At 38.6% G+C, this 27,307-nt stretch overlaps 1 protein-coding gene across 4 annotated transcripts in view; it reads right to left on the reverse strand.

Annotated features, from left to right (window-relative positions):
- The window catches only part of LOC139981908 (dedicator of cytokinesis protein 7-like), a 49,253-nt gene that overhangs the window by 2,117 nt on the left and 19,829 nt on the right, over window positions 1-27,307 (reverse strand). For 2 of the 4 annotated variants that reach the window (XM_071994339.1, XM_071994324.1), the window contains 26 exons: window positions 27,089-27,193; window positions 26,011-26,097; window positions 24,911-25,127; window positions 23,444-23,485; window positions 20,543-20,710; window positions 18,950-19,233; window positions 18,250-18,345; window positions 17,274-17,414; window positions 16,275-16,388; window positions 14,901-15,214; window positions 13,635-13,947; window positions 13,273-13,455; window positions 12,001-12,157; window positions 11,153-11,343; window positions 9,836-9,970; window positions 8,760-8,912; window positions 7,708-7,866; window positions 6,737-6,849; window positions 6,147-6,327; window positions 5,496-5,639; window positions 4,936-5,067; window positions 4,185-4,322; window positions 3,815-3,995; window positions 2,207-2,352; window positions 843-986; window positions 152-249 (listed from right to left, as the gene is read on the reverse strand). In XM_071994339.1, coding sequence (XP_071850440.1) covers window positions 152-249; window positions 843-986; window positions 2,207-2,352; window positions 3,815-3,995; window positions 4,185-4,322; window positions 4,936-5,067; window positions 5,496-5,639; window positions 6,147-6,327; window positions 6,737-6,849; window positions 7,708-7,866; window positions 8,760-8,912; window positions 9,836-9,970; window positions 11,153-11,343; window positions 12,001-12,157; window positions 13,273-13,455; window positions 13,635-13,947; window positions 14,901-15,214; window positions 16,275-16,388; window positions 17,274-17,414; window positions 18,250-18,345; window positions 18,950-19,233; window positions 20,543-20,710; window positions 23,444-23,485; window positions 24,911-25,127; window positions 26,011-26,097; window positions 27,089-27,193 — 4,136 coding nt within the window. The remainder of the gene's footprint in view (window positions 1-151; window positions 250-842; window positions 987-2,206; window positions 2,353-3,814; window positions 3,996-4,184; window positions 4,323-4,935; window positions 5,068-5,495; window positions 5,640-6,146; window positions 6,328-6,736; window positions 6,850-7,707; window positions 7,867-8,759; window positions 8,913-9,835; window positions 9,971-11,152; window positions 11,344-12,000; window positions 12,158-13,272; window positions 13,456-13,634; window positions 13,948-14,900; window positions 15,215-16,274; window positions 16,389-17,273; window positions 17,415-18,249; window positions 18,346-18,949; window positions 19,234-20,542; window positions 20,711-23,443; window positions 23,486-24,910; window positions 25,128-26,010; window positions 26,098-27,088; window positions 27,194-27,307) is intronic. The other 2 variants (XM_071994349.1, XM_071994334.1) reach the window with 1 other exon arrangement.

Below are 27,307 nucleotides of genomic sequence, written 5' to 3' on the forward strand. Positions count from 1 at the left end.
TCCAACACAACACAACAGTATTCATAGCAACCCCTTGTAGAGTACACATTGACATATATACCTCTAAGGAAAGATCCGTGGTACACACAGCTCTACTGATTCTACAGAGGCCTAGAAATTATACTATTTGTATTGAGTCCTCCGTACTTACCTCCTGGAAAGTTCTTTCAGACAGAGTCGTAGCTTGTTGCAATGCTTGTCTAGAGGCTTATCATCACAAAGGAACAAGGATGCCACCTCCATTGGCCCCTGGGAGGGAAAGAATGGAAAAGGTGAAAAACTAAGACCACTCTCAATCAAGAGTCTGCTGCATAGTAACATACCCAACATCAACAATTAAGTCACCTCCTCAAATGCCCCCTCCCACTCACCCCATTATGCACCCTTCCCCTATCCCCATCCACACCCATTAAAGACAATAAAGTAAAGGAAATGTGTGCATTTCAAAATACTCCACGTAGGATAACTGGATACCACTGCAATAGTATGCACCTTTATTCTAATAAAATCTGTTTAGAATTTCTGATGTATCTAAATATTGACATGCCAGTTACTATTACAACATGACTTTCCACCCTACCCCCTCTCCTGCTACCCCATCCCCTCAACCCCACTCTGCAAAGACCATTGTCTGTCATATTTGCACAGAAAAGGAATTGGCATGTTAATGATTCAAAACCGCATTTTAAAATGGCTAATTTATCCTTCTTAATAACCACGTCTTCAAATCTGAACATTGTTTCCTTTCTACTGTCAGCTAAGAGATGGTTCCCTATGAGTCTAGAATATTTGTTGGTTCATCAGATCCTTTGTTGCACCAAATTAATCTTTTGGTACCTTACCTGGTTGACAGTGGTACCGATGCAGCCCTGTAGCACCATCTGTAGCATCTTTGCATCGAGGGGCTCCTGAAGGGTGGCAAGGGCCAATTCATCGGTCTTCTTCTGGATGTCCTCAATGGCTACTTCCACAGGAGTAAGTACAACCTTTATTAAGACAAGAGAAAATTATACGTCAAGAGTCATACAAGGATTGCGCTGAACAAAGTGTCCTTTGTTTTGGTCACAATACACTATCCTCTCATAGACCTCCACCTTTGTACTGGTCACATTACACTATCCTCTCATAGACCTCTACCTTTGTATTGGTCACAATACACTATCCTCTCACAGACCTCCACCTCTGTACTTGTCACAATACACTATCCTCTAATAGACCTCCACCTTTGTATTGGTCACAATACACTATCCTCTCATGGACCTCCACCTCTGTACTGGTCACAATACACTATCCTCTCATAGACCTCCACCTCTGTACTGGTCACAATACACTATCCTCTCATAGACCTCCACCTTTGTATTGGTCACAATACACTATCCTCTCACAGACCTCCACCTCTGTACTGGTCACAATACACTATCCTCTCACAGACCTCCACCTTTGTATTGGTCACAATACACTATCCTCTCATAGACCTCCACCTTTGTATTGGTCACAATACACTATCCTCTCATAGACCTCTGCCTTTGTATTGGTCACAACACACTATCCTCTCATAGACCTCCACCTTTGTATTGGTCACAATACACTATCCTCTCACAGACCTCCACCTTTGTATTGGTCACAATACACTATCCTCTCATAGACCACCACCTTTGTATTGGTCACAACACACTATCCTCTCATAGACCTCCACCTTTGTATTGGTCACAATACACTATCCTCTCACAGACCTCCACCTCTGTACTGGTCACAATACACCTCTCATAGACCTCCACCTTTGTATTGGTCACAACACACTATCCTCTCATAGACCTCCACCTTTGTATTGGTCACAATACACTATCCTCTCACAGACCTCCACCTCTGTACTGGTCACAATACACCTCTCATAGACCACCACCTTTGTATTGGTCACTATACACTATCCTCTCATAGAACACCTCTGTACTGGTTACAATACACTATCCTCTCATAGACCTCCACCTTTGTATTGGTCACAACACACAATCCTCTCATAGACCACCACCTTTGTATTGGTCACTATACACTATCCTCTCATAGAACACCTCTGTACTGGTTACAATACACTATCCTCTCATGACCTCCACCTTTGTATTGGTCACAACACACTGTCCCTTCATAGACCTCCTCTTTCCATTGTTCAACCACATTACCCTATGTGTGCACATCTTATTTTACTCACCTCTTCTCTCTTGATGATTCCAACTCTTGTTTTGATGTACGGGAAACTATTCACAGTAGTCAAGATTGTCTTTCTCTTGTATTGGTCTTTGAGCTCACCGTGAGCTTTACCACCTTTGGTAAACGGGGTGGCAAAAACAAATCTCTCTGCAAGAACAAACGTACAATTCCTTTATAGGTAAATAAACAACAGAAAAAGAATGAAAAATAATAAACACTTTGATAGATCACAGGACTTGTAATCCTAAAAGGTCAAAGGTTTAAATCTCCTTTCTAGTGAAAAAAATTCTTTGATCTGTTCTAAAATTTCTTAGCTTTATAGGGAGTTATTCATCATAACCTTTGCTATAACATAGATTAAGGAATATATAAATACATATATATATAAACCTATATATATAGAGGTTGAGACTAGTGGAACACTAGTAGATGTCACTCAGAGTTTCTGAGTTGTCTGATGATCGCTCAAACGTGAAACTCTGAGTAACAACTAATAGTGTTCCACTAGTTTCAACCGATATTCTGCTCTGTCCACCTGACATAGAGCACTCTGCGCCAAGATAAACACAAACCAACCCACTTCATCTATATATTTATATACATAAATACAGTCAAATGTTTCTTTTCATGTTTTCTCTGCAAATTTCCTCTGAAAAGAGGTGGAAGACACTTGAATATAGTAAAATATGCATAACCATGAATGAACAATCATATGATATGTAAGAGCAGACATGTAGAGTGACTGCAATGTCCCAATTATTAATGCAAACGTAAGGTCCTGAGTACCATTAAAAGTATGAGTTGGACCACAAGATATCAAGTATGAGTACAAGGTATCAAGTTGGAGTTCAAGGTATCAAGTATGAGTACAAGGTGTCAAGTATGAGTACAAGGTATCAAGTATGAGTACAAGGTGTCAAGTATGAGTACAAGGTATCAAGTTGGAGTTCAAGGTATCAAGTATGAGTACAAGGTGTCAAGTATGAGTACAAGGTATCAAGTATGAGTACAAGGTATCAAGTATGAGTACAAGGTGTCAAGTATGAGTACAAGGTATCAAGTATGAGTACAAGGTGTCAAGTATGAGTACAAGGTATCAAGTTGGAGTTCAAGGTATCAAGTATGAGTACAAGGTGTCAAGTATGAGTACAAGGTATCAAGTATGAGTACAAGGTATTAGGCATGAGTAAAAGCCTGCACAACATCTCAAGTGTGAGTACCAGCCAACAAGGTATCAGGAAAGAATCAAAGACTACAAGGTATCAAATATGAGTACAAGGTATCATATATGAGTACAAGGTATCATATATGAGTACAAGGTATCAAGTATGAAAACAAGGTATCAGGTACAAGTACCCCGTACGTCTACATACAAAGTCAAATACAAAGTCATGAGTAGTAGTAGGAGTACATGATTCTTATGTTTGCAGAGAACAAGTAGGGAGAAAAAACCTATGTGATCTGGAACAACTACAGAAAAGTGTACTCAAGTACTAGTACGAGTACAAATGCAAGAAGGAGCATGAACTGAAGCCTCCTTCCATTTATTGCTGCCATTTCTTCAATTCTAAAGCCACACAGGGATTTTTGAGAGGTTAAAAGCACTTACTGATGTTGTCATAAAGCTCGTACGGGGTGCGCCTGTGTAACGTTTCGAAGAAATCAAAGTGAGGCTCTACGTAGGTAATCTGTATGTAGGCCTTCGCTGGATCTAGTTTGTCCCGATTCACTGCATTGGAGTCCTTGATAGTTTCCACGCAGCCTTCGCCGAAACGATCCAAGTAAAACGACTAAAGAGATCAAGATGAGATACGTGTAAATTATATATTCATTAATCTGTTAACCACAGCAAGAAATGATGTATGTAGGCACAGTAAAACAAAACAAAAATTGACATGATATAGTGTGTTCTTTCCATCAGTTTTCTCATCATTATGAGAATTCTGAATTTACTCTAACTGGTAGGGAGAATCACTTACTTCTAATCTACTCGCAATCTCTGGAAGCTTTGTGATGGCTGGTTCTTTATAGATGTATTCCTCTCCGTCCAAGTCGCCAAACTTAGGACCGTAGAAACCGACCCGAAAGTAGGTACTGAAGAGACGCCGCCTTCCATCCTATGAATAAAATATGAGCTGTTATTCAGTTGATTAGGATAGGTGTATGATGCTCAGGTTACATACATTGAGTTGATAGAAACAGTGACAAAAAGGGAGTTGTGACAGTGACAAACAGTGAAACAGTGACAAACAGTGAGTTGTGACAGTGACAAACAGTGAGTTGTGACAGTGACAAACAGTGACAGTGACAAACAGTGAGTTGTGACAGTGACAAACAGTGACAAACAGTGACAAACAGTGACAAACAGTGAGTTGTGACAGTGACAAACAGTGAAACAGTGACAAACAGTGAGTTGATAGAATCTGCTGGTTGATTTTTGATGGGATATTTTAGAATCTCCTCCACCCCCCCCCCCAAACACAGACAGCATCATGGGTAAATGCATCATGGGTAAAAATACTTAGAGCAGACAGCAATCAGCATCTGATTTGAATATTTCTGATGACATTTGACAATGTTTCTGCAATTTCTTGTAAAAATCTATCATAAAATAATGCTGGAATATTTTAATCTCATTTTCAAATGGATTATTACTGAGAAACCTAAAAATAGAAACTTGACTTTGTTAGATACTACCGGCTGTAAAAAACGGTCACTGAGATAACTTACTTGAGAGGAGATCCTATTGAAAGCTTCCTGTAGTTTTCCGTGGATGATGGAGAGTTTCTTGTATTCCCTGTTAGCCTCATGGATTGGGATTAAGACCTTGTAGACCAGATTGAGGGATTCGTGCATACCAGCCTAAAACAGACAGACAGACAGACAGATCAAGAGAAAATGATGAACGTAGGAATGAATGAAATTCCTTCAAATATATTTTTGCCCAGTTTAGGTAGGAGAGGAAAAGAAATAAACATGAATGTTCTGTAAAGGAATGTTGTCGTGAAGAGATATAACATTGCTGATGTAATTGTGGCATAAATGTGCAGACACTGTCACATTCTTTATAGCACTTTTGGAGGAACAAAGTTACCAATCTGTTGTTGATATCTGCTACTTTCAGAGAGGAGCCAAATTGAGCAATTTTGCAGCATTTTTCCATTATCTCCAAACTCCATCTAAATATAGTATTATCACCTCTGCTGATATGGTGTTATATCTTAAGGTCCACATCCTCTTGTTGAGAAGAAACAGCCATTCTTACAGAAATGATTTCTTTTTTTTCGTACCTGACTGAAGGAAGCTGCGGCGTGTTCCAGTAGACCGACCAATCCGCTCTCTGTGAAGTATTTACCCGTACAGATTCCTTCCTCGTCGGGGGAGACCACATCGTCGGACACCGCACTCTCTTCCAGAACATTTGGGGTTATTTTCTGTGATGATTTGTGAAGCGATGAAAAAGGTCAGCTTAAGTCATGGACTATCAAAAACGACTGGGTTAAAATATAAACTGGCTGTTCACGTAGGATGTAAGCACAATGTTTCACACGTAGATACGTCTTCATCTTCCAGCATGTGTAGTTATTCTGATACTAAACCAGCTGAATGTACCATTAGCATTCAATTCAACGACCACTTCTCTACGTTCTTACCTCAAGGCGGACACCCCCCCCCCCCAATGGGTAGATAGGTCTTATCCTCCAGCATGTGTAGTTATTCTGATACTAAATCAGCTGAATGTACCAGACACTGAACTACCCTTGATATTAATATTAAATACAACGACCACTTCTCTATGCTCTTACCTCAAGGCTGACACACCCCACAGGTAGATAGGTCTTATCTTCAAGCATGTGTAGGTACTCTGATACTACACCAGCTGATTGCTCGCACTCTTAATATTAACATTAAATACTATGATTATGTCCCATGTCCCTCACCTCAAGGCTGACACACCCCACGGGTAGATAGGTCTTATCCTCCAGCATGTGTAGGTATTCTGATACTAAACCAGCTGAATGTACCAGACAATGAGCAGCCTCTGTATAGTTCCCTCTCTCTGTGTGTTTACTGGCCATGTTCTGAAGCCAGGTCAACCGAAGATCGGGAGAATTGCGATATCTGATCGAAAAATATATTTAAAAAAAAATCATGAATTTTGACAAAGGACAAAGCATTCTGCTAACTCCAAAAATTGACAATATACATATGTATATTCTAGGCATAAGAAAGGAATTTTTGAAGAATTATCCTTTGGGCTGCCCACACCCTTTTACCATTGCAACACCCCTCCCCCAATTCCCCCCTTCTTGACACCTCTACCCATATACCACAGGCCTTCAATGTAGGTGTCAAATATATTCCTTTAAGAAGTGATAATGATTGTACAAGTAGGCTATACCACTCTCTCCATAACTGCTAACCTCATCAAAGGCCTTCCACAAACTACCTTTAACCCTGCTGTAATATTCTGTTTTACAAAAGATACATAACATTTTGGATAAAAAAGTAATGAATTTTAAGAGATTACCCTTTAGCTATCCTGTACATGAGATCTAGCAACATCTCTGGGTCCTCCTGGAATTCTTTCATCTTGACGGTATCCGAGAGGATCATGTGGAGGTTGAAGACGAGATCTCTCACCTACGCGGAGAGGAAAGGATTAAAGAGGACTAAAAATACCACAGATAAAAACTGCAAAATTCAAAAGCAAAACCACTGTCCCAGCTACAGAGCAATACATACGCAGGGATGTGCCCAGGATTTCCTGAGTGCCGGGTATACTGATCGCCATCCTGGGGGAGTAGGTGTCCCCCTCCCCTATGAGAAATTTTTGAAGGTGCTCAGATGCCAAATGCTGGTACTTGTGTAGCTTTTAAAGCACACACACAAGTACCATTTTTGCTAGCAATTTACATTTTTAAATTTTTTTTTAGTGAAATATATTACGTACCTGGTAAAAGTTATTAGTTTGTTTCAAAGAGATTTTACAAGGGACCAATTGACAGCCGTAAGTAATGTTTCTCGCATGCGTAACTGATGCATTATTAGTCTGTATGATTTTTGGCATAGGCTAGGCCCAATTTATGTTGAATATATTGTTAGGAATGTCAGGATTTTAGATGAAAAAAGTGCTGGGCGGGATTCACTATTTTTAAGACAGTGCTGGAAAAGACGTAAGAAAAACGTATCTACATTTAGGTTTAATATTTTTCGATTACTGGACAATCCCAAGTTTTTGTAAGGAATGAGACCTTGTAACCGAGCGAGTAGATAAAAAAAACTCTGGTTACAGAAAGAGTAAAACTTTCATGAAAAATCATGAATAAATACAAAACACATTCACACAGTAGAGAACAAAATACTTAAATATGTTGAAAGTTTTACTGTTTGGAATTTGTGAGTTATTTAACAACACTGCATTGAACAGTTATGTAAAATGTAACAGTTGCATAATAAATTAATACCAACAACAATAAAAAAAACAACAACGTCTGGTACCTGTTCAGTGAAGGTGGTACCATGAAGTTCCACGTCCTCTTCTGCGTACGTCAGGATGGTCTTCAACGATCGGCGCAGATACTCCTCGTTGAAGTTATTGTCCATGCCGACGAGAGAGGATAGGGACATGGTCACCTGCATCTTGACACGAGCAAAGTTCTGTTCAGAAGCAAATGTCAAAAAACATTGATTATTATCAAAGTTATCTTCCATTTTAACTGTCGTTTCTTTCTGTACATGAATTTATCGATGTCGTGAAGTTGTAATCCTGGTAGGATCTTCTTCGAGGGCAAACTCAGCCTGTCTGCAAACTACCTGTCTCAGAGGTCATCATCTTCAGTTTGCCTCTGAAGAAGATTCTGTCTAAAGAGTAGTATTCAAATGCCAGGCTTTCTATAAGCCTACATCTATTTACCTACAATGGCTTTAAGTGATAGGCAAGCAGTTTGTTTTTGTTGAAATTTTTCTCTCTGTTTAATAATGAAAAGCTTTTCCAATGTATATCGTAGAAGAAATAAAGAGTAGATAATTATTGCTGTTTATTTTTATAGATGTAATAAAATGCTTTGTTACGTTTGTTTACTGACAGGGTCAAAAATGATATCACGTAATATATTGAGAGCTAATATGTTTTTATAGTAATGCAGTTGCAGATGACAACCAATCATATGGTTAACTACAAAATTGGCAATAAATATCAATCACAGGGACTAAATATGACTTTAATGGGAAACTGCAGTTTTAGTAACATTTTAAAATATGGCAATATAACACTGCTGGGGATAATACTGCTCCTTTTAATGTATTTCAATTTATCGAATTATTTTGGAAATTTAAACAAAAGCCAGAACAACTAATAATGTCAGAGATTGGTGTTCCATGCATGAACACACCGATGATAATAATGCAAATAATTCCTCCAAAGGATGGAAATGGTGAAAGACCACATAACGTCTTATGTTGATTAAATGTTTGCAACATCCCAGACCACATCAACAGAGCAGGTAATTTTATCCTAGCATAGATCTGAATTGTCCTCTTTCTTTACTCACGTTTCCAATTTCAAAATTCTGCCTCATGAGGAGGTAAAGAGAAGCACTCGCATGGGACCTGATCTGACTGATGCAAGAACTGCAGTGACGAAGAAGTCTCAGAGATAGGTCGGCACATTGCTCCGTCTCCTCCTCAAACAATAATTCAGGATACTTTACAGAGAAAAGAAAACCAGAGAAGAAAATATATATGATGTATTGTAAGTTTAGGCATTAATCTGGGGGAACACTGCCCTCAAATTATAGCGAGTAATGATCATAAAATTAATAGTAATAATGATATTGAAGATTTATAAAGCGCAGACATATCCAACAATGACAGTGCTCAAGACGCAACACAATATTACCCCGGTCAAACGATGACCTGTCAGACATAGAGACAATCCCTCCACATGGCAGGAGCTAAACCGCACCAAACAGACAGTTTTATCTCACAGGTCCCCATTTATACACCTGGGTGAAGAGAGGCAATGGAGATGCAAGTGCCTTGCCCAAGGACACAGCGCAATGATCTGGCCAGGACTCAAACCTGCAATCCTTAGATCACAAGTCCACTGCCTTAACCACTTGACCACAATGCTCTCAAGTAACCATCCATTGATATATCTGCCCTGGAACACAGTTGTCATTTGTTTGTGACAAAGTCATAAGATTTCTACTTCAGCTTTATCTCAAGATTCATGTCTTATCTTGCCTTGATGTTTTCATTTGATTTAGGGCATGGAAAAGACAACGTTATGCCAGTTGTCCTACTAGATATAGACTACAATGAACAAAACCACATAGGTGGATTAAAAGGGGGGGGGGGAGTTTATTTTCAGCAGAGACTGCCAAAAAAGGTTAGTGATTCTCATAAAAGTGAATTAAAGCAGTTCACACTGTTGACTTCTAAATCATGTGTGGAGTTATTAAGAAAAGCACAAATTTCAGAATAATTCAATTTTAAGACTACATCTCATTTCATCTGCATTCGAAACAAAAGAGCAAAAAAAAAAAAAATATTAAAACCGCCACGATCGCCAAGATTTTTCAAATTTTCTATGATGAGACAACAAAGGCAATTGATGAGTCTTTACCTTGAACACCAATGATCTCTGGGTGGCTAAGACATTCTCCAGGACAACCGTACTCTGATTCAAAGCCAGCATGTGAAGTATCACCTTCATGACACCGGTCAAGGCTCCCTGCATATTGTCCGTTGACGATATGGTCTAAAAGTGTAAGTAATATGAAGTAAAGAATCCTTAACAATCACAAATTTGTCTTTATTATCCATCTAGAAATAATTTATAAATGAAACAGTCCCAACATAAAGCTGGTCTTACACTTGTAGCACACTTTCACCCCACAATTCGTTGCCAGATGCAAAAGTCTGACATTTTAATCAAGTGCTATCACAGTCAGTTTTTACACTTACAAAAGATCAGTTTTGCTTAAGTCTGAATTAATGTCAGAATCACACCATTCTGACATTTGCCTACACTAGTCAAATAATCAGAAAACTCTTTGCTTTAATGTGACTCACATAGTTATCAAGCTGCTTTGCCTCATTCTTTTTCAATTTATGAGCTACAGTATCGAAATAATTTGTATGTTGTTGATTATTATAAATTTAATTCCACAAAAAGCACAAAAAAAACAAACTTATCTGATGACAAATTTAATCGTTATCTAATAAATCAAGGAAACTTTTCCCATCCATGAAATAACTTCTAAATACATTTTTTTTCCTACTCCCTGAATTCTGGTCTCTTGATCAATAATATAAGTGACACTTATACAAATTGACCACTGTTCATTAGTCACCTTGTCATCATTGTCCCTGACTACTATAAGTCACATGGTCACGAGTCACCGATTCTGATATATTTATTTTCCTTCACATTACCTGTATGAGAAGCTCCAGTGTATCCAACATCTCTTGATTAATATATAAATGACACTTATACAAATTGACCACTGTTCATTAGTCACCCTTGTCATCATTGTCCCTGACTAATATAAGTCACATGGTCACGAGTCACCGATTCTGATATATTTATTTTCCTTCACATTACCTGTATGAGAAGCTCCAGTGTATCCAACATCTCTTGATTAAAATAAAAATGACACTTATACAAATTGACCACTGTTCATTAGTCACCCTTGTCATCATTGTCCCTGACTAATATAAGTCACATGGTCACGAGTCACCGATTCTGATATATTTATTTCCTTCACAATACCTGTATGAGAAGCTCCAGTGTATCCAACATCTCTTGATTAATATATAAATGACACTTATACAAATTGACCACTGTTCATTAGTCACCCTGTCATCATTGTCCCTGACTAATATAAGTCACATGGTCACGAGTCACCGATTCTGATATATTGATTTTTCTTCACAATACCTGTATGAGTAGCTCCAGTGTATCCAGTACAGTCATAGACACCTCTGTAGCCAGCTGTCCCTCCAATACAGCATCTTCTTCCAGCTGTAAGGGGGTCTTCTCATACTCCTCGGGGGCACTCTGCCGGTAGGCGGTCTGGTCCTTCCTCCACCTGAGACGCTCAGACTGACCCAGCGATGGATTGAAGTGATCTAAATAACAAAACAAAAAAAGGGAATGATCACGTAATTAATATCGTTAAGTTTTCATGGTCAGGGGCATCCAAGAGGCAAAGTCAGGCATAGGGGACAGTTATGTCACCAGGCAACCTTCTCAAAGTTTCCAGTTTCCCTCAAGTATATAAGGAAATGAAAATATAACATTATTTATTCGATCCAACCCTGGGCCCTCTATGACCTCTGACCTTCCAGAAAGGAAAGAGAAAAGAAGGAGTTCCTGACCAACAGAGAGCTCAATGTTGATTACTTTTAAAAAAACAAAAATGTTATGAAGGTCAGATTGACCAGCTAACACTGAATGGCGATTGATGTTCCATCCCTGAGATACCCCACACCCTCACCTCATTCCACCATCCTCCACCCCCCCCCCAAATTTCCCACCATTTCTACCCTTCCCTCTCCAATAAACTAACAACCATGACAAGTAAAGCACTCTTTAATAATCCAAAACTTGTGAAAATCTGATTCTGATTGCTTCTTTTTTCAACCTGTTGAGATCTACAGCTAATCCGACATACAAGTTAAATTACTTTACGAAACCAAAAAAAGTACTGCTATTTCAAGAAAGACTGCCAGTGTTCTATTTTTGCTGGTCGAGTAGTTCCATGACTGATCTCAGTTCAAACTGACCTGGACCTATAGATCCGTGGCGAGTCAGTCGTTGCATGTAATCCTTTCTGGCGCCCTCGTGACCGCGGATGACTTCCTCGAGTTTCTTAAGTTGCATCTGTTTGTCGGTTTTCTTCAGAGACATCCTCGCTGGACTCTTCATTATCATCGCCTTTCCCTAACAAAAATGAAAACAAGGATCGAAAAAGTGCAACTTCACAAAGCTCTGGTACAAATCATATAGATATTATAGTCTGGTTTGAAAGGAGTGAAAATGGCCAAAGTAAATGTGTTAACTTGAATTGTAATTGAAAAAGTCGTACGAACAGGATTGGGGGAGAGCTCTTTCACAGACAAAACTTTTAATCTGAAGAGATATCCCAGTGATGTTTAAAAGTGTACGTGTACATGGTTTCATATTAAACAGAATAGTGGTCAAGTCAGACAAAATAATAATTACAATCTGGCTGATGAAATTCTACAAATACAGGAATTCCAACTATTAAGTATAATTTTAATGATTTCTGGCAAAGAGTAAATCATCAAACCAGAGATATGTCAGAGTCTGTGAAGAATAATGAGAAGGTTATCCGAAGGTTATCTGATAATCCTTGAAGAACATTTTCAGATAGAGAAAGTTTACAAAAAAAATAAAACACATTTTGGTAAATTTGGGAAAGATCAAGTCTGCAAATCTTTGTATCAATCAGGCTGAGATGTTACAATTTAGGGGCATTTTTCCGGAGGAGTGTGAGTTTGACAAATTTTGTATTGACTCAGGTCGAGAAATGCCACAGTTAATGACACATCTGAGAAAAGCCCAACTGCTGAGAATGCTACATACGAACACAGGAAGTCTAGCAAACCTGTATAGGGTCAGGAATTTACTGACAGGAGTTTAGGGACAGGAGGGAGGGAGGGAGGGAGGGAGGGAGGGAGGGAGGGAGGGAGGGAGGGAGGGAGGGAGGGAGGGAGGGAGGGAGGGAGGGAGGGAGGGAGGGAGGGAGGGAGGGAGGGAGGGAGGGAGGGAGGGAGGGAGGGAGGGAGGGAGGGAGGGAGGGAGGGAGGGAGGGAGGGAGGGAGGGAGGGAGGGAGGGAGGGAGGGAGGGAGGGAGGGAGGGAGGGAGGGAGGGAGGGAGGGAGGGAGGGAGGGAGGGAGGGAGGGAGGGAGGGAGGGAGGGAGGGAGGGAGGGAGGGAGGGAGGGAGGGAGGGAGGGAGGGAGGGAGGGAGGGAGGGAGGGAGGGAGGGAGGGAGGGAGGGAGGGAGGGAGGGAGGGAGGGAATTTTACAAACCTTGTATTCAAAGGCACATATGGAGAAGAAGAGGAGATCAAGAAGATGGTTGAGTCTCTGAAGGCCAATGATTGAAAACCACTGCTGTAATGTCGTAGGGTCCACGTTCTTGATGACCCAGAGGAAGCACATCAAGAGGTCTTTAGTGGATTCCTCTGTCAGTAAGGTGTGACTCTGTGATCTCTGTGATAACGAAAGGTAGGAAGAGACAGTCGTTATTTACGAGTCGTACAAATCCATTCGCTTTGAAGAATGCAGAAAGAAACAGACTTTACTACATCTTAAAAGACTAATGTTAAAAAATATAAGGCTTATTGTCGACAATTCAAACCCAAAGAATTAAATCTCCCTCTCTCTCTCACCTGTAGGGAAGATGACTTATCTTGCTGGGAGTCCCTCGTGTACACGCTGGTTCCTGCTATCGCCATGGCAACACTCTGGTTCAGTGGGGCTGCTGGTTCTAGGTCGTATCCGATGGTGGCAGACGGTTTGGCCCTGAGGTCGGCGTTGGCGCAGCTGATCTGAGGTAACGCGTCCATGGCGATCCCTAACAACGGCAAGTAGAGGGAAGCTACCCGGATCCGAGGACCTTCCTCCCTGAATCTGGGATCCCCATCGTGGCAGGAGAGGAGGTTCAGGAGAGTATCGATAGCTTGGTGGTGGAGGTTACTTATCCTGAGAGGAGGAAATTACAGAAGATTATGAGTCAGAGAGAGGGAGAGAGATAACTATTAAGTGCAATTATGGTAACAAACATAATAAGCAAGTAGTATATACAACCGCATACATATCCAACCAAGGTTCTAAAATTCTAGCTTCTGCCTCATGATTCTCAAAAGGAAGAAACCCAGTTTGTAAAGTCGATTTTTCTGGCTGATATTTTTGACTGATTTTGACTTGTTTTATACAATTCAAGCATTAACTTCATGTCTTATAGGTAAACTTTACACTGCATGAATGTAATTTCATTCCTGACCGAAAGAAGCCATGTTACATTTTGTGTCAATTGTAAATATGTAACTTTTCGTGTCAATTGTCAACATGTTACTTTTCGTGTTAAATGTGCAAATGTTACATTCAAGGCTTTACTGCGAGGTACAAAGAAACAATCAGAGATGTGTTGAGTTTGCTTCAGTCTTATAATTCCATATTCAACCAATAAAGGAAAGAAATGGTACTTGTAAAATATCATCTGAGACCTCTCTTAGTCCAACCGAAATTAATGTCAAATTTGCCTGCAAGTAATATAGAAAACATTAGCAGAAGGAAGAAGCTTAAATTGCAATTTTCATTGTTATCCAACAAGATAGGGCATGCCACCAGCCAATGAGATTTGTCTAAAAAATTTGTGCGATTGCCCACGGAGGATAGGCCTGTTTGTCTACCTGCTTCAGACTGACGCGCTGCTAAGTCTAAGGCAGTGAAGGCACGGCCAAGTCGGGCTATCCAATGAGCCCATTGTCTCTTAGTTGCAAAACCCGGTGGTTTGGTGCGAAGCACCTTAATGCTGCCCACGTTTCAAGACCCCTCTGCAGCACCAGTTGGAATCGATGAGCTGGTGACAATTTACAATCTGCCACATCGTGTCTTCTCAAACCTATATTTGCCAGCGTCTCGTACGTGCTTACCTTGTTTGAAGAACGCAGGCTACGTCAGACAAGAGCAGACCGGTCAGGAAATGTTGTTGCCTGAATTCCATGGAGAGTTCGGACATCTTCTTCTGAGCTTCGGTCATTGCTTGGGGAGGCATGGAGAGGAAGGAGAACATGGAGGTGGTGCTGGAAATAGACAGGGTAGGGGACGGTGCCCTGGAGGCTACCGTAGATTTAAAGGGCAGGTTCAGGGTCACGTAGTGCTCATGGCTACAGATGATCCGAAGGAAGTCCAACTTGAGAAGTGCCAGGGTCGTGGGATCGTTGAGAGCCATGATCTTTCCAGATACCTGTGAAATATTAGAAATTTGGTAAATTAGTCTAAAGAAGTATTCTGGAAAACTTTTTGCTTAACTCCTTTCGACAAGTTCTTATCCTACTTGTGGGCATCGACCATGTCTGTTTACAGTATAGAATTTTGAAATAAACAGAATATAGAAAACAAAAATTGTTTCAATAGCCAGAATGTGAAATATAGACACATTTGACCAACTTTGAGCTAGCAAATTCCACTAAATAGTTGCTCAGAATTACATGACATTGCTTATATACTGTGAAATATTTTGGAGAAAATGGCCAAGATGTACTTCTTGTGTTATCGTCTTTACAAGATTTTCATTTAAATGTTGACTGCAAATGACCTCTGACCCCCACCAATTGCAACAGGGTTCTTGTACACAACAAGCTGAATCTACATACCATGTATGAAGTTCAACTAAGATGTACTTTTTGAGTTATCATGTTCACGAAGTTTCCAGACTTTGATCACTGTTGACCCCAAATGACGACCATCACTTCACAGAAAACAATAGGCTTCTTGCACTCAATACGACAAATGCACATACCAAGTATGAAGTTAATCCACCATTTACTTTTGGGTTACCATGTTGACAAGCAAGTGTCACATACACACACACACGTCATCATCATCATCACATAGATTCCTTTTGCCTCTGGTCAAGGAATCAAAAAGGGGACAGGAATACATCAATAGTAAAGTGAATTCTGCAGTGTAGTGTTAAGCAACCACACAGTGCAGGCTTGTGTAAGGTATTAGGAGATACCTAAGCTAGAAATATGATTTAAATACAACATAATATATTGGCTTCTAATGCCTGGTGTAATATATTAATTTTTTTCTTAATATAGTGAGATCCTTAATAAATATATATTTACCAGAGAAGAACCTTTTATTGATTTGCAATACATCTGATACACTTTCCAAGTGACAATTCTTATCAATGCATTACAATTTTATCTACTTAATTCCATAAAATATACAATTTGTTTCTCATAATAATGTGAATCACCCAGCATTTGAATCTAATATGGAATGATATATAACCATACTTGTTTGCAATATCTGTGAACCAGATTCATCACAAAGCCTCGATCCATCAGACTGAATAGGTCACGTATGAAGAAAGCCAAATGGACATTGAGACACCGAGTAAATGTCACATCCTGCAAGACAAACGAAATATCATGGAAATGTAACTTACTAATGTGTGCTTACTTCTGTTACTAAAGTTTTTTAAGGGGGCATGGAGGGGGGGGGTGGGAGGGACAGATAAAGACACAAAGCTGGATTAAAGATGGAGCAAATGAGGCACTGATTTATCAGAAACCTGAACTATCAAGTTTCAATGAAACATAATAGAATCAATGTAAAACCCATAGTTGTTGTTTACACTGATTCCATTCTATGGACACAATTAACAAGATCGAAGTTTAGACCAATATATATACTTTTCTCTTAGCATTTACTAATTTTGAACAGGGCTCTTCAATAATCCTTGTAGAAACTTCATCATCTATGATGCTTCTTCCATGGCAACCATACAGTTTTTGGATACGATATATTATAATGTATATATTGGATATAATGAATCTGTACATTATAATGCATACATGAATTCTATGCCTAACCATTAATACAGCATATGCACTATATGCATTCCTATATCATACACGTGCACAATATAATAATTTATATATGTATTATACCATAGATGTCAATAGAAGCTTCATCAAACATTTACTCCAGAAAAACTGGATCAATTATTCTCAAGTTAACACAGCAAAACTGAAAGAAAATGATTACTTTTCATTTTGGACTACATACAAAGTTGATATCATGATAGGTTATGTGGTATTTGTCAACCATCAAAATTTAAGAAATCCAAAATCTTCATAATTCACAACGATAAAATAATTCGATAAAGCAAGATTTCACAACGTTTTCAGAACCGTAGAGCTGACGAAAAAGAAACAAGATTTGTGGGGTAAAATACAAACACTCCTGGGTAAAAAATTCTTGATATACTTCTGACAAAAAACAAAACTCACTCTATTGAATCTGGCAACAATATCTGTGGTAACCATGGCTACAATATTGCCGATATCGTTACAAAAGCTCTCAGAGAACCGCATCATTCGCGGAGAATCCAGCCTCTCTGTATCTGCCAGATGCAAGGCCATGTTTTTGGTCTAAATTTGAAAGTAGAAGGATAGATGAGACAAATATCACAAAATACAGAAATAAAGCAAATAAGACACCCAGTACACAGTAAGTTTTACACTGCAATAAAACAGACTTTTTATAATCAGTGAAACAGTGAGTTTTAGTGGCAAAGAACCACCATCTGTTCTGAGAACACTATGACAATTCTGTTTCATAATTAAGTAAAAAATACAGCTATAAATTATTTTTGATATATTGACTATCCTGGCAACCACAAATGACAAAATTTAAAAAGAAATTTTTGGGGGTGAAATTTGTTCATAATTTCAAGTCAGTTTTCTATTGTTGACATACTTCAAAAGAAAGACTGTTTAGTTTTCTTATTTTAATAAATCGTGCATTCAGAAATGACCTAACGCATGGTGACATCATTTATAATGACAATGATCACTTGCCCAACCATTATGTGTCATCCATTTTATTAGCGCCTGACAGGTCTTCGGAACCCTACCCAACTATGACAGACAAGCTCTCGCACCGTTTAAAACATGCACCCTTCCACGTCAATAACCTCTTTCCACCACTGTAAAACAAGGAACACATTCTCTCGTCCTTGTTTGATCATCTCAATGTCTCGTCATAATCCAGAGGAGGGAGGATGATATCTAGGAGAAGACTGGGGCACCATTTAAGAAATCTAAGTATGCTATAGGATAGTAGAAATGATCTATATTTCACAGATGAGTGCTAAAGTTTATTACATGACATAAATGGGCAGTATTTCTCTTTTTTTTTTTCTTTTTTTTTGGGGGGGGTGTCTGGGGGTATGAAAGTGGTCATTAAGGAGCACATGATACTCACCATGATATCAAAGAAGAACCAAGCATGAGTGAACGTTTTCTCTTTCATGTCACCGTTGGATACTACCAGCTGTAAGGCAATCTCCTCATGGATAAGCTGTAGAAGGTCAAGGAACATCGAGTTATTTGCATAAACCTTCAATTTGCATATGAATGAATAAACTCACAGTTTTTATGCTATGATCATGCGAAGGAATGATTTTAGCCAAGAAACCTGATCAATAGAACATTTTAGACAGAACAAGATAAACCGTTAACAAACTCCTTATCTTACTGCAAAGAGGCTGCTTTAGGCTAATAAAATAGTTAATAGAGGGGCCTGATGTTTCGCTCCTTACAGAATATTTTTCACAGGCGCCTTTGAAGATGACACTGGCTAGAATCCAAGTTTTACATAACTTTTACAATTTAACTTTTTATTTGATAAAAACATATTTGACTATCAGACAGATCAAGAAAGATGAAGCAGTAAATTTACATATTTCACTTGCATATGAAAGAAAGGCTCACATTTAGAGCTATGATCATTTTGCAGTAACAACTTATCGATTCCAACCACTTTGTGAAGAAGGTCTGCCCAATAGAATGTTTGACATTAAACCCGACTAAACCGTGGACTAAAACAAGGTTAAACGTGGATTATAAGAGAGAAAATCTTGCAGTAGTTCATCACATATTACGTGTATTTTTATAAAACTTACTTTCTTGGGGGGAGGTCTACCCCCATACCCGACCACTGGAACGTTTCCCATCCCCGTGGCGCTCTGGCTGTACCTATTCGGAGACACCTTTGGGTCCAGATTGCTGAACTGGTTCTCCAGGAAGGCCTCTATGTCCTGGTCCGGGCTGCTGGGAATACTCAAGCTGGCACTGGTGGGACGAATGGCTCGATTCTTGAAGTTAAGGCTGGTGGACCTGGACACCAGGGTGGAGTACCCTGAGGGGATGTTGAATGATGGGGAGGTAGGGCTTCTAGGAGGCTGGCCTGAATCATAAAATTAATCAAATAAGATTTTTTTATTTTCATATATACATTGTTTTTACTTATTAAAAGCAGATCCATCTTCCTTTTGAAAAGTTTAAGATAAAAGTAGGCCACCTTGTTAGCAGTGACATACTACATCTATTTAAACGTTTACTAGAGCAATGTACTGCACTGCCTTCAGACCAAACAAAAAAGCTTGGAAGTCATAGATGTTAAGTAAGCATTGACTTCATCAAACTGGTCCTGATAAACCCTTTTTTGATTTCTTTCCTAATACAAAAAAAAAGATGTGTGGAAATTTGTGCCTTTGGTTAAAAAGATATAGCTCTGATTGAAGGATATTTGAGCAGTGTATTGCTGTTTTCCTTTATCAATAGGTTAATGTCATCATTCATGGAAAGAAGTTTACTTAGATTCAGTGAGCCCTACTACCCCAGGAGCTTAACAGTGGTCCATTTCAAACACTTACCTGTTGACCATGGCTGTATACCATCTTTTATCAACCTTTTTACTTTCATGAACATCCAGTCTAACTAACTGATCTAACATTACTGATCTTACCGATGTTACTGATCTGACATTGATGGAGCACCAGGGCATCACAACTTTCTCAGATATACGGTACGCCAATCAACATTGTTAGAAAAGTTGTTTGAAACAAACAGAAAGCAAAACGGAAAAAAAACACTACACTGCAGAAACTTTGAATACTATAACTCAAAGAAACTCTGCTGGCCATTTAATATGGAGTCTTTAATGACTACACAAGGCAGACACTCTTGTGTCTGCACCACAAGTCAGACAATCTACCCGCTGCTCCACAGGACAGACACTCTACCTGCTGCACCACAGGGCAGACATTCTACCCACTGCACTACAGGGCAGACACTCTACCCACTGCACCACAAGACAGACACTCCACCCGCTGCACCACAGAGCAGACACTCTACCCGCTGCACCACAGGGTAGACATTCTACCTTCTGCACCACAGGACAGACACTCCACCCGCTGCACCACAGGGTAGACACTCTACCCGCTGCCCCCCAAGACAGACACTACCCGCTGCACCACAGGGCAGACACTCTACCCGTTGCACCACAGGGCAGACACTCTACCGCCTACACCACAAGGCAGACACTCTACCCGCTGTACCACAGGGCAGACACTCTACCCGCTGCACCACAGGACAGACTACCCGCTGCACCACAAGGCAGACACTCTACCCACTGCACCACAGGGCAGACACTCTATCCACTGCACCACAATTTGTTTTGGGTAGAGGGTCATATCTTTTAGCTATGTACATACCAGCCACGACAGTGCCCTCGTCGTCCAAATCAGGAGGAATGAATACGTAATGTAAGAAAGAGGAGAGCAGATTGTTTCTTCCGTGGCTGTCCTGATTCTTATCCAGCAGGATGTGAACCCGGGACACAATTTTTGAGATGGCCTCAAAGCAATACTGTCCCATACTCACTGTTAATTAAGAAGAAAACATTTAATCAAACAGTGATTACCAAACCCAGGACACAATGTTAGAGATGGCCTCAAAGCAATACTGTCCCATACTCACTGTTTATTAAGAAGAAAAGAAAACATTTAATCAAACAGTGATTACTTTCAATTTCAATCAACTTTTGTTGCAAGCAAACTAGTCCAGAAAAATAATTAACCAATTGCACACTTGGTAATATTATGACACCCTCAAAACTACATGGTTATATGTGGGGAGTATGGTGGTGGATACTTTAATTTAATAGTACATTATGTGTAGTAGCCTTTAGCAAGGTTTTGTATGAAAAAAGGACCAAGGGTGTATAGATGTGAGGGGTTTTTCGTGGAAAAGAAATAACAGTGGAGAGGTTAACAAAATTTCATGCTACCAAAATTTTATTTTATAGGAAGGTATTTTGCTTCAATTTTAAGGAGTAGGATTGTGTTGTATAAAGGTAGGATGCTGGTACCCCATGCATATTCTAGAAATAAATATGCATGAGGTAATGTAGGTAATGAGGGTAAGGTTATATGAATATGAGCAATATTTTCTGCATAAATTGAGATCAGTAATTGCATATACATACAGTATATAAATAACTATTAAGGTCATATGAGACATTTAAACTAAGGTCATCTTCAGATATAAATTAATACAGCTTTATTTTATTTTCACAACATATTTTGTCAAGTTACCACTGAGATGGTCTTTGCTCAGAACTTCTTTGCATATAATTAGGCAATATTTGCATATATCAATGGGGTCATATATTATTTTGGATAAGCTTTAAAAAATTAAAATATCTCTTAGGGTTTGTCTATCGCCGAGTTAAATTTTGCACATCAGTACTTCAAAGTCGTGGAAGTATTTCAGCGCATAGAGGTATTGTGTGTTGTAGTTGCACAAACATGGAACTAGGGATATAAATTTTTCTCTTTAAGAAATTTGTAGCCTACTGAGCCTATCACCACCACCACTAACAACAAAAACACCATTGATGAAGAATATGACTGCATATCTGATAAGTATATATATCAACGAGCAATTTGAAAGAAAAACCACAATGCTCTAGAAATGGATGAAATCGCTTATGAATGGAAGATAAATAAATGCAAATGTTAAAAACTATGTAAACTCTAGACCAACAGGAAATTTTAACAGAGTTTTTGAGCTATATTCTATATCTTATTCAAGAAGATCGTGAGGATATATATATATTTATATATATATATAGCGAGAGAGAGAGAGAGAGATATCTACAGTTGTAACCCTCTTACATGTAACAAGGTTCATACAAAACATGCACTGATAATTTGCCGAGCACACACTATAGGCCTACCATAGTGCCGTTTGGTAATGTGAAACACAGGTTCCAATATGAACTATTTCTGTCATGATATAGATCAAAATTTTCACAAATCTTATGGAATTTTTTTCTTCAATTAAAGTTTATAACAGGTACAAGAGCCTAGGTAGATCTGTTTGCAATGACTATTTCATTGGCCAGGTAGTCATTTAGTAAACCAGTTTTGCCACGGAAAGGATTCCCCTCGAATCTTTCGTGCACTGTGTTCAAGGGAGCTCGTATTGGGGGGGGGGAGAAGTATTTGCAAGTATCGTTGCATTTTGAGAATTGAAATGTTGACAGACAGCTACGAATCAAATTCAGACAGCTACAATTAAAATAGTGGATAGATAGATATATATGATAGACCATCACCATTAAACTGTTCCATGCTTATAGAACAGACATTTCAAACTAAAATTCCCATTTTGTAGATAACATCTTGAAATGATGTTGACATACCCATGCAATGTAGCCAGATAACATTATCACAAAGTATTTGTCAGACAATACTGTACAATAAGAGTATTAACAAAACTGTTAACCAATTTAATACATATATTGAACAACTCTACCCACTAGAAAATTCATACCTTTTTATATCCTTGTAAATTGTTTATACCACATAGCTTCATAATTAAAACGCATTCACAAGACAGTTAAAAATTAAAAACATTATCTACTTGAAAAATTCTTTCAATTTGAACAACGTTCTCACTGAATACAGTACGTTGGAAAAATTAGTACTACACTGGCACCTATGAATATGCATGAATTAAACTAATGTCAACTTAAGTTATCAAATGTCTACCTAACTAAAACTATACATATGTGCACGTAGTCACTCTACAAAATACCACTTAAACACAATTAGTAACCAGATGTGACGATGACTTTATAAAATGGCAGCCTCCGTGATAATGAAGATACTGACAGAGGTTCACACAGAAGAAATCTAGACAGAACATGCTGTAAGAGTGCACACTTTAACCAAAGTTATCAACATGTAATACCAAAGATATATATAAATATACTCCTTTCTGACATTTCATTCCAGAATGTGTATTTTACTATGACAGTGTTCTTGAAAATGTGATCAGGCTCCCCAACCCCCCACACCCACTCCCTCTAATCCCCTCTCCCACTCACCTCCCCTGATTTTAAAATTTAGAGGTTGAGACAATTCAACTAATAAGTGAGGATGAGAAGGGGAAGGAGTGAAAGAACTGGAGGAGAGGGAGGGGTGGGGGGTGGAAATCGGAGGCCAAGGGAGTGCAGTTTCATTTTGAAATTTCTTGTTATCCAATAGTGTTCGAGACTACAAGAATGCATAGACAAAAGAAGAGTTAGCAACAGAAAGTTAAGTTACCACCAGTTAGGCAACCAGCACTTTGGAAACATGATTCTGTATCTGATTTCAGAGAAAAAGAATAAAATATGTAAATGAAGACAACAACAAAAAACAAAGAAAAAAAACAACCTCCATACCTTACCTCATATTACTACAGCAGTTGGTTGTGTTTTATGATTAAAGTGACATTACTTTATTTTCTGCATCCCAACAGTTTCACTTGAGTGACTTGTGCTATACCCTACATGTGCAATTTCCACAATTATCTGTTTGTGGTCCGAACAAAAGTTCTATCTAGCCGGAACGGAGCTTTTACCAGTTGCTTGCAATAACAAATTCTACCCAGCCGCTTTAATTATATGCAAAGGTTGCAATGCTAGTAACACATGCTATGTCTGTGTTGTGACTTTTTAATTAAAATTTTAGAGTATATCTGTAGCTTTTTGCTTAATTCAGAACAGAAAATGAGAATCAGTTACATGAAAGTGTCCTGTTTTTATCTTGAGAACTGTCTGCCCCCCCCCCCCCATGTCAAGCAGTTTGTTACTTAACTTATACGCATTATGTTCAATAAAGTATCCTGCGAGCAATTGCATGCTTTCTCTTTTGACCAAACAGTGCGAATATCAGATTTAACTGATCATATGATGCAAGTCACAAATTCTTTAATACTGAACCTTATATCCAAATTAGGTACATCACATATTGTATTTTATGAATGGTTAGAAGATGGTAGTCTTCAGTTAATATTAATTGACTCGCTTGAAGTACAAAAGAAATGCTATCACACTCAATCCAACAAATACCAAAATATTTTGGATTTCAACACATTATTACTCTTTTTTTGGAGGGAAACCATGAACTTTGTTTCCTGACTCTCAACTGAACAAGTGAAAAGTGTGAAATGGTACGACAGACTCACAAGAAATCACCTTTGCCTTCGCTGTTACAAATCTTGATTAAAATCTTCCTCTTATTTCATGGCATATGGTAGGAAATGTCTTGAAATTAAACTTATATCCATGACTATATGAAGCTAGATTTTGAAGTCAAACAATGCACTCATCACAATGGAGAATCTCCATAGCAACAGTGTTATGTTATCATTGCAGTTTTCCTGTAATGATTACTGTGTTCCTACCAAGTGACCGGTCCGATAACAAAAACACACATATATGTACGGTAGTAAGCAAGAAGCTTGTTTTCATTTCTTTTTTTCAACCTTACCACACAACTTATAACAGCTCACAGAATCTCCATAGCAACAGTGTTATGTTATCATTGCAGTTTTCCTGTTATGCTTACTGCATTCCTATCAAGTGACCTTCTTTGATAACAATAACACACACATATGTACGGTAGGAAGCAAGAAGCTTGTTTTTATTCTTTATATCAACCTTACCACACAACTTATAATGGCTCACAGATTCTCCATAGCAACAGGATTTACAACAGCTCTATCGTATATAAATCTATCTGACTCACCGACACGACCAGCGATCACCGGTGGCCTTATCATCATTAAGAATAGTTTGTCCGTGATGATGTAGAGGAACTGCACCAGAGGTTCGTCCCCTGCTCGACTCAGATCAAAAACGCACTTTCTGAGTTCGTCCTCCATCTTCTGTTCGCCTATCGCTCTGGGTATTCGCCCGTCCTCCACCGAATGGCACAGCTTCAAGAAATTATCTATGAAGGGATCCTGTGAACGGAATAAGCAGAACCAGGCACATCTTAGAAAAGGATAACTGGAAGACCAGTATTTTCTTTGCACCTACCTGACTATACTGTGCATGTATGTCATATCTTATTGACTGATCAAGAATATATGTTTTTTATCAAATCTTGTTGTAGAAGAAAAAACAAATAAATTAAATTAAATATTTATCTTTTCAAAAGTTTTAGCTTATAAGTTGTTAAAATCATTATCATATTTTTTTCCTTCTGTTCTTTGTGACAGACAAATCGAAAAGTGAATCAGTTGGTGAGTCTTGCGATTGGTACGATTTCTGTTGAATTGTAGGAATACCACTTTCTATGTGTTTACGAGATAAATAAAACATAGTAATTAACCCTGTACATGAACATGACCAATCAACAACTAATCAGATGTGACTTAAACAAAGCATTACGTAAATGTTGAGTATAAATCGTATTCTATTTCTTACATTAAATGAACATTTGAGTCATCTTTTGTCAGTTAGATGTGTTTTCATTTCTCTCTTGTTTCTTTTCTTTGGATTTTCTGGTTTTCTTTGTGACTTCTCCTAGGTGTAAATTACCTTCTAGCAGAAATGTATTGCTTTCACTCAAATCGTAATATATGCATGTATGTCTAACAATTTTGTTTTAGAAGTTAGCAGTTGTTTGGAAGTGTTAAGGGAGAATTTCAGATGAGGAATAGCCAGAGGCCAACAAGTCATCAAAACTAAAAGAAATGACATTTAGCATTACAACAACAATGTGATGGCCATACTAATTGCACTCATACACGCAAGTACTGATACGACTATTGGTACAAAAATCCCACAATGCCCTGCGATAAGAATAGAGGGAAAATGAATCCCGATCTAGAAATGCCGTACCTGGGAATGGAGCGATGAAACTGCCGAGACTGTGACGTGAAAGACCGGCTTCTTGCCGTCGACAAACTTCATATTTGGGAGTCCGACCTGAGATGAGAAGAGTCCCATTTTATGTTATATTTGTATTATAAGTGCGAAAAATGATGAATCAAGTCAAGGTAAATCTACATGATGTATATAGACGGATGTTACTGTATTACCATATGATTCACACTTTCTCACAACACCAGAAATATTCATGAAATTACATCTCAGCTTTAAAAACCTTCATTTCTTTGTGATAAAGTAAGATATTTGGATTTGCTTTTATTAATCTAAATAATGCAGAACATTTGCAACAATTTTTTTTTTTTCCAAACAGTTTAGTGCCATAAAAAAATGAAGAAGAAGAAGAATAAAAGATATTGAGGTTATTATTTCTTATCAGTAAAAGTTTTAAAGACATTTTTAGCAAGCTACTAGAGGACATGGCAGCCAAATCAAAGTGGACTACCTAGTACAGGGTTTCCATAACTTTATCCCCCTACGAACCCCCCTGTAGATGTCAGAGTTGTCCACGAAGCCCCAACTTTTCGAGACACGATCTGAGTCATTATTATACTATAATACGCATAACAGTGCTTCGTAAAAGATCAAGTTCAAGTTCAGCTCTTTATCTTCACGACGTAACCTCATGAATACACCAACTTCAACAAAGTCATGCGGCCTGTGTCTGTTTCATAATTCAGTTATTTATCACATGCACGGTACGGTACTACTATGGCAACATATGTGTAAGGAACGCGAAAAGAGTTTGTCGATAGGTACGACTTTTGTACATTACTAAATTATATGATATATCAGATTTTAGTCAAAAAGTACTCTAGTTTTGACTTTCAGAAACGTCTCACGAACCCCTGGGGTTCATGTACCCCAGTTAGGGAACCCCTGACCTAGTATCTGAAGTGACATTTCTCATAAATGAAGAGAGAATAGGTTACTCCCCAATGACGTATCAAATGAAAAGTGAACTTCTCTCAGCTTTGCTGACAACAACAAAGTTGGAGAAATTAAGAATCTTCAATGAAAAGTTTCTGACCTCTGGAGGTAACATGGAATAGTCTTTGACCATTGGATGATCGATGGCCACTGGAAGGTGGAAGTCACCGGTCTGTAGGCAATTACTCTTCATTAGTGGTAACCACTGAAAAGTGAAGGTACAAGAGCAAACCATTACATAAAAATACATAGAAAGATAAACACCAGTTTCAAAGATTCGTACCTGTCGACCAAACTTAAGGCAGTTTCATGGACATAT

The sequence above is a fragment of the Apostichopus japonicus genome, chromosome 2 (genome assembly GCF_037975245.1).
Source record: "Apostichopus japonicus isolate 1M-3 chromosome 2, ASM3797524v1, whole genome shotgun sequence".
NCBI lineage: Eukaryota > Metazoa > Echinodermata > Holothuroidea > Aspidochirotida > Stichopodidae > Apostichopus > Apostichopus japonicus.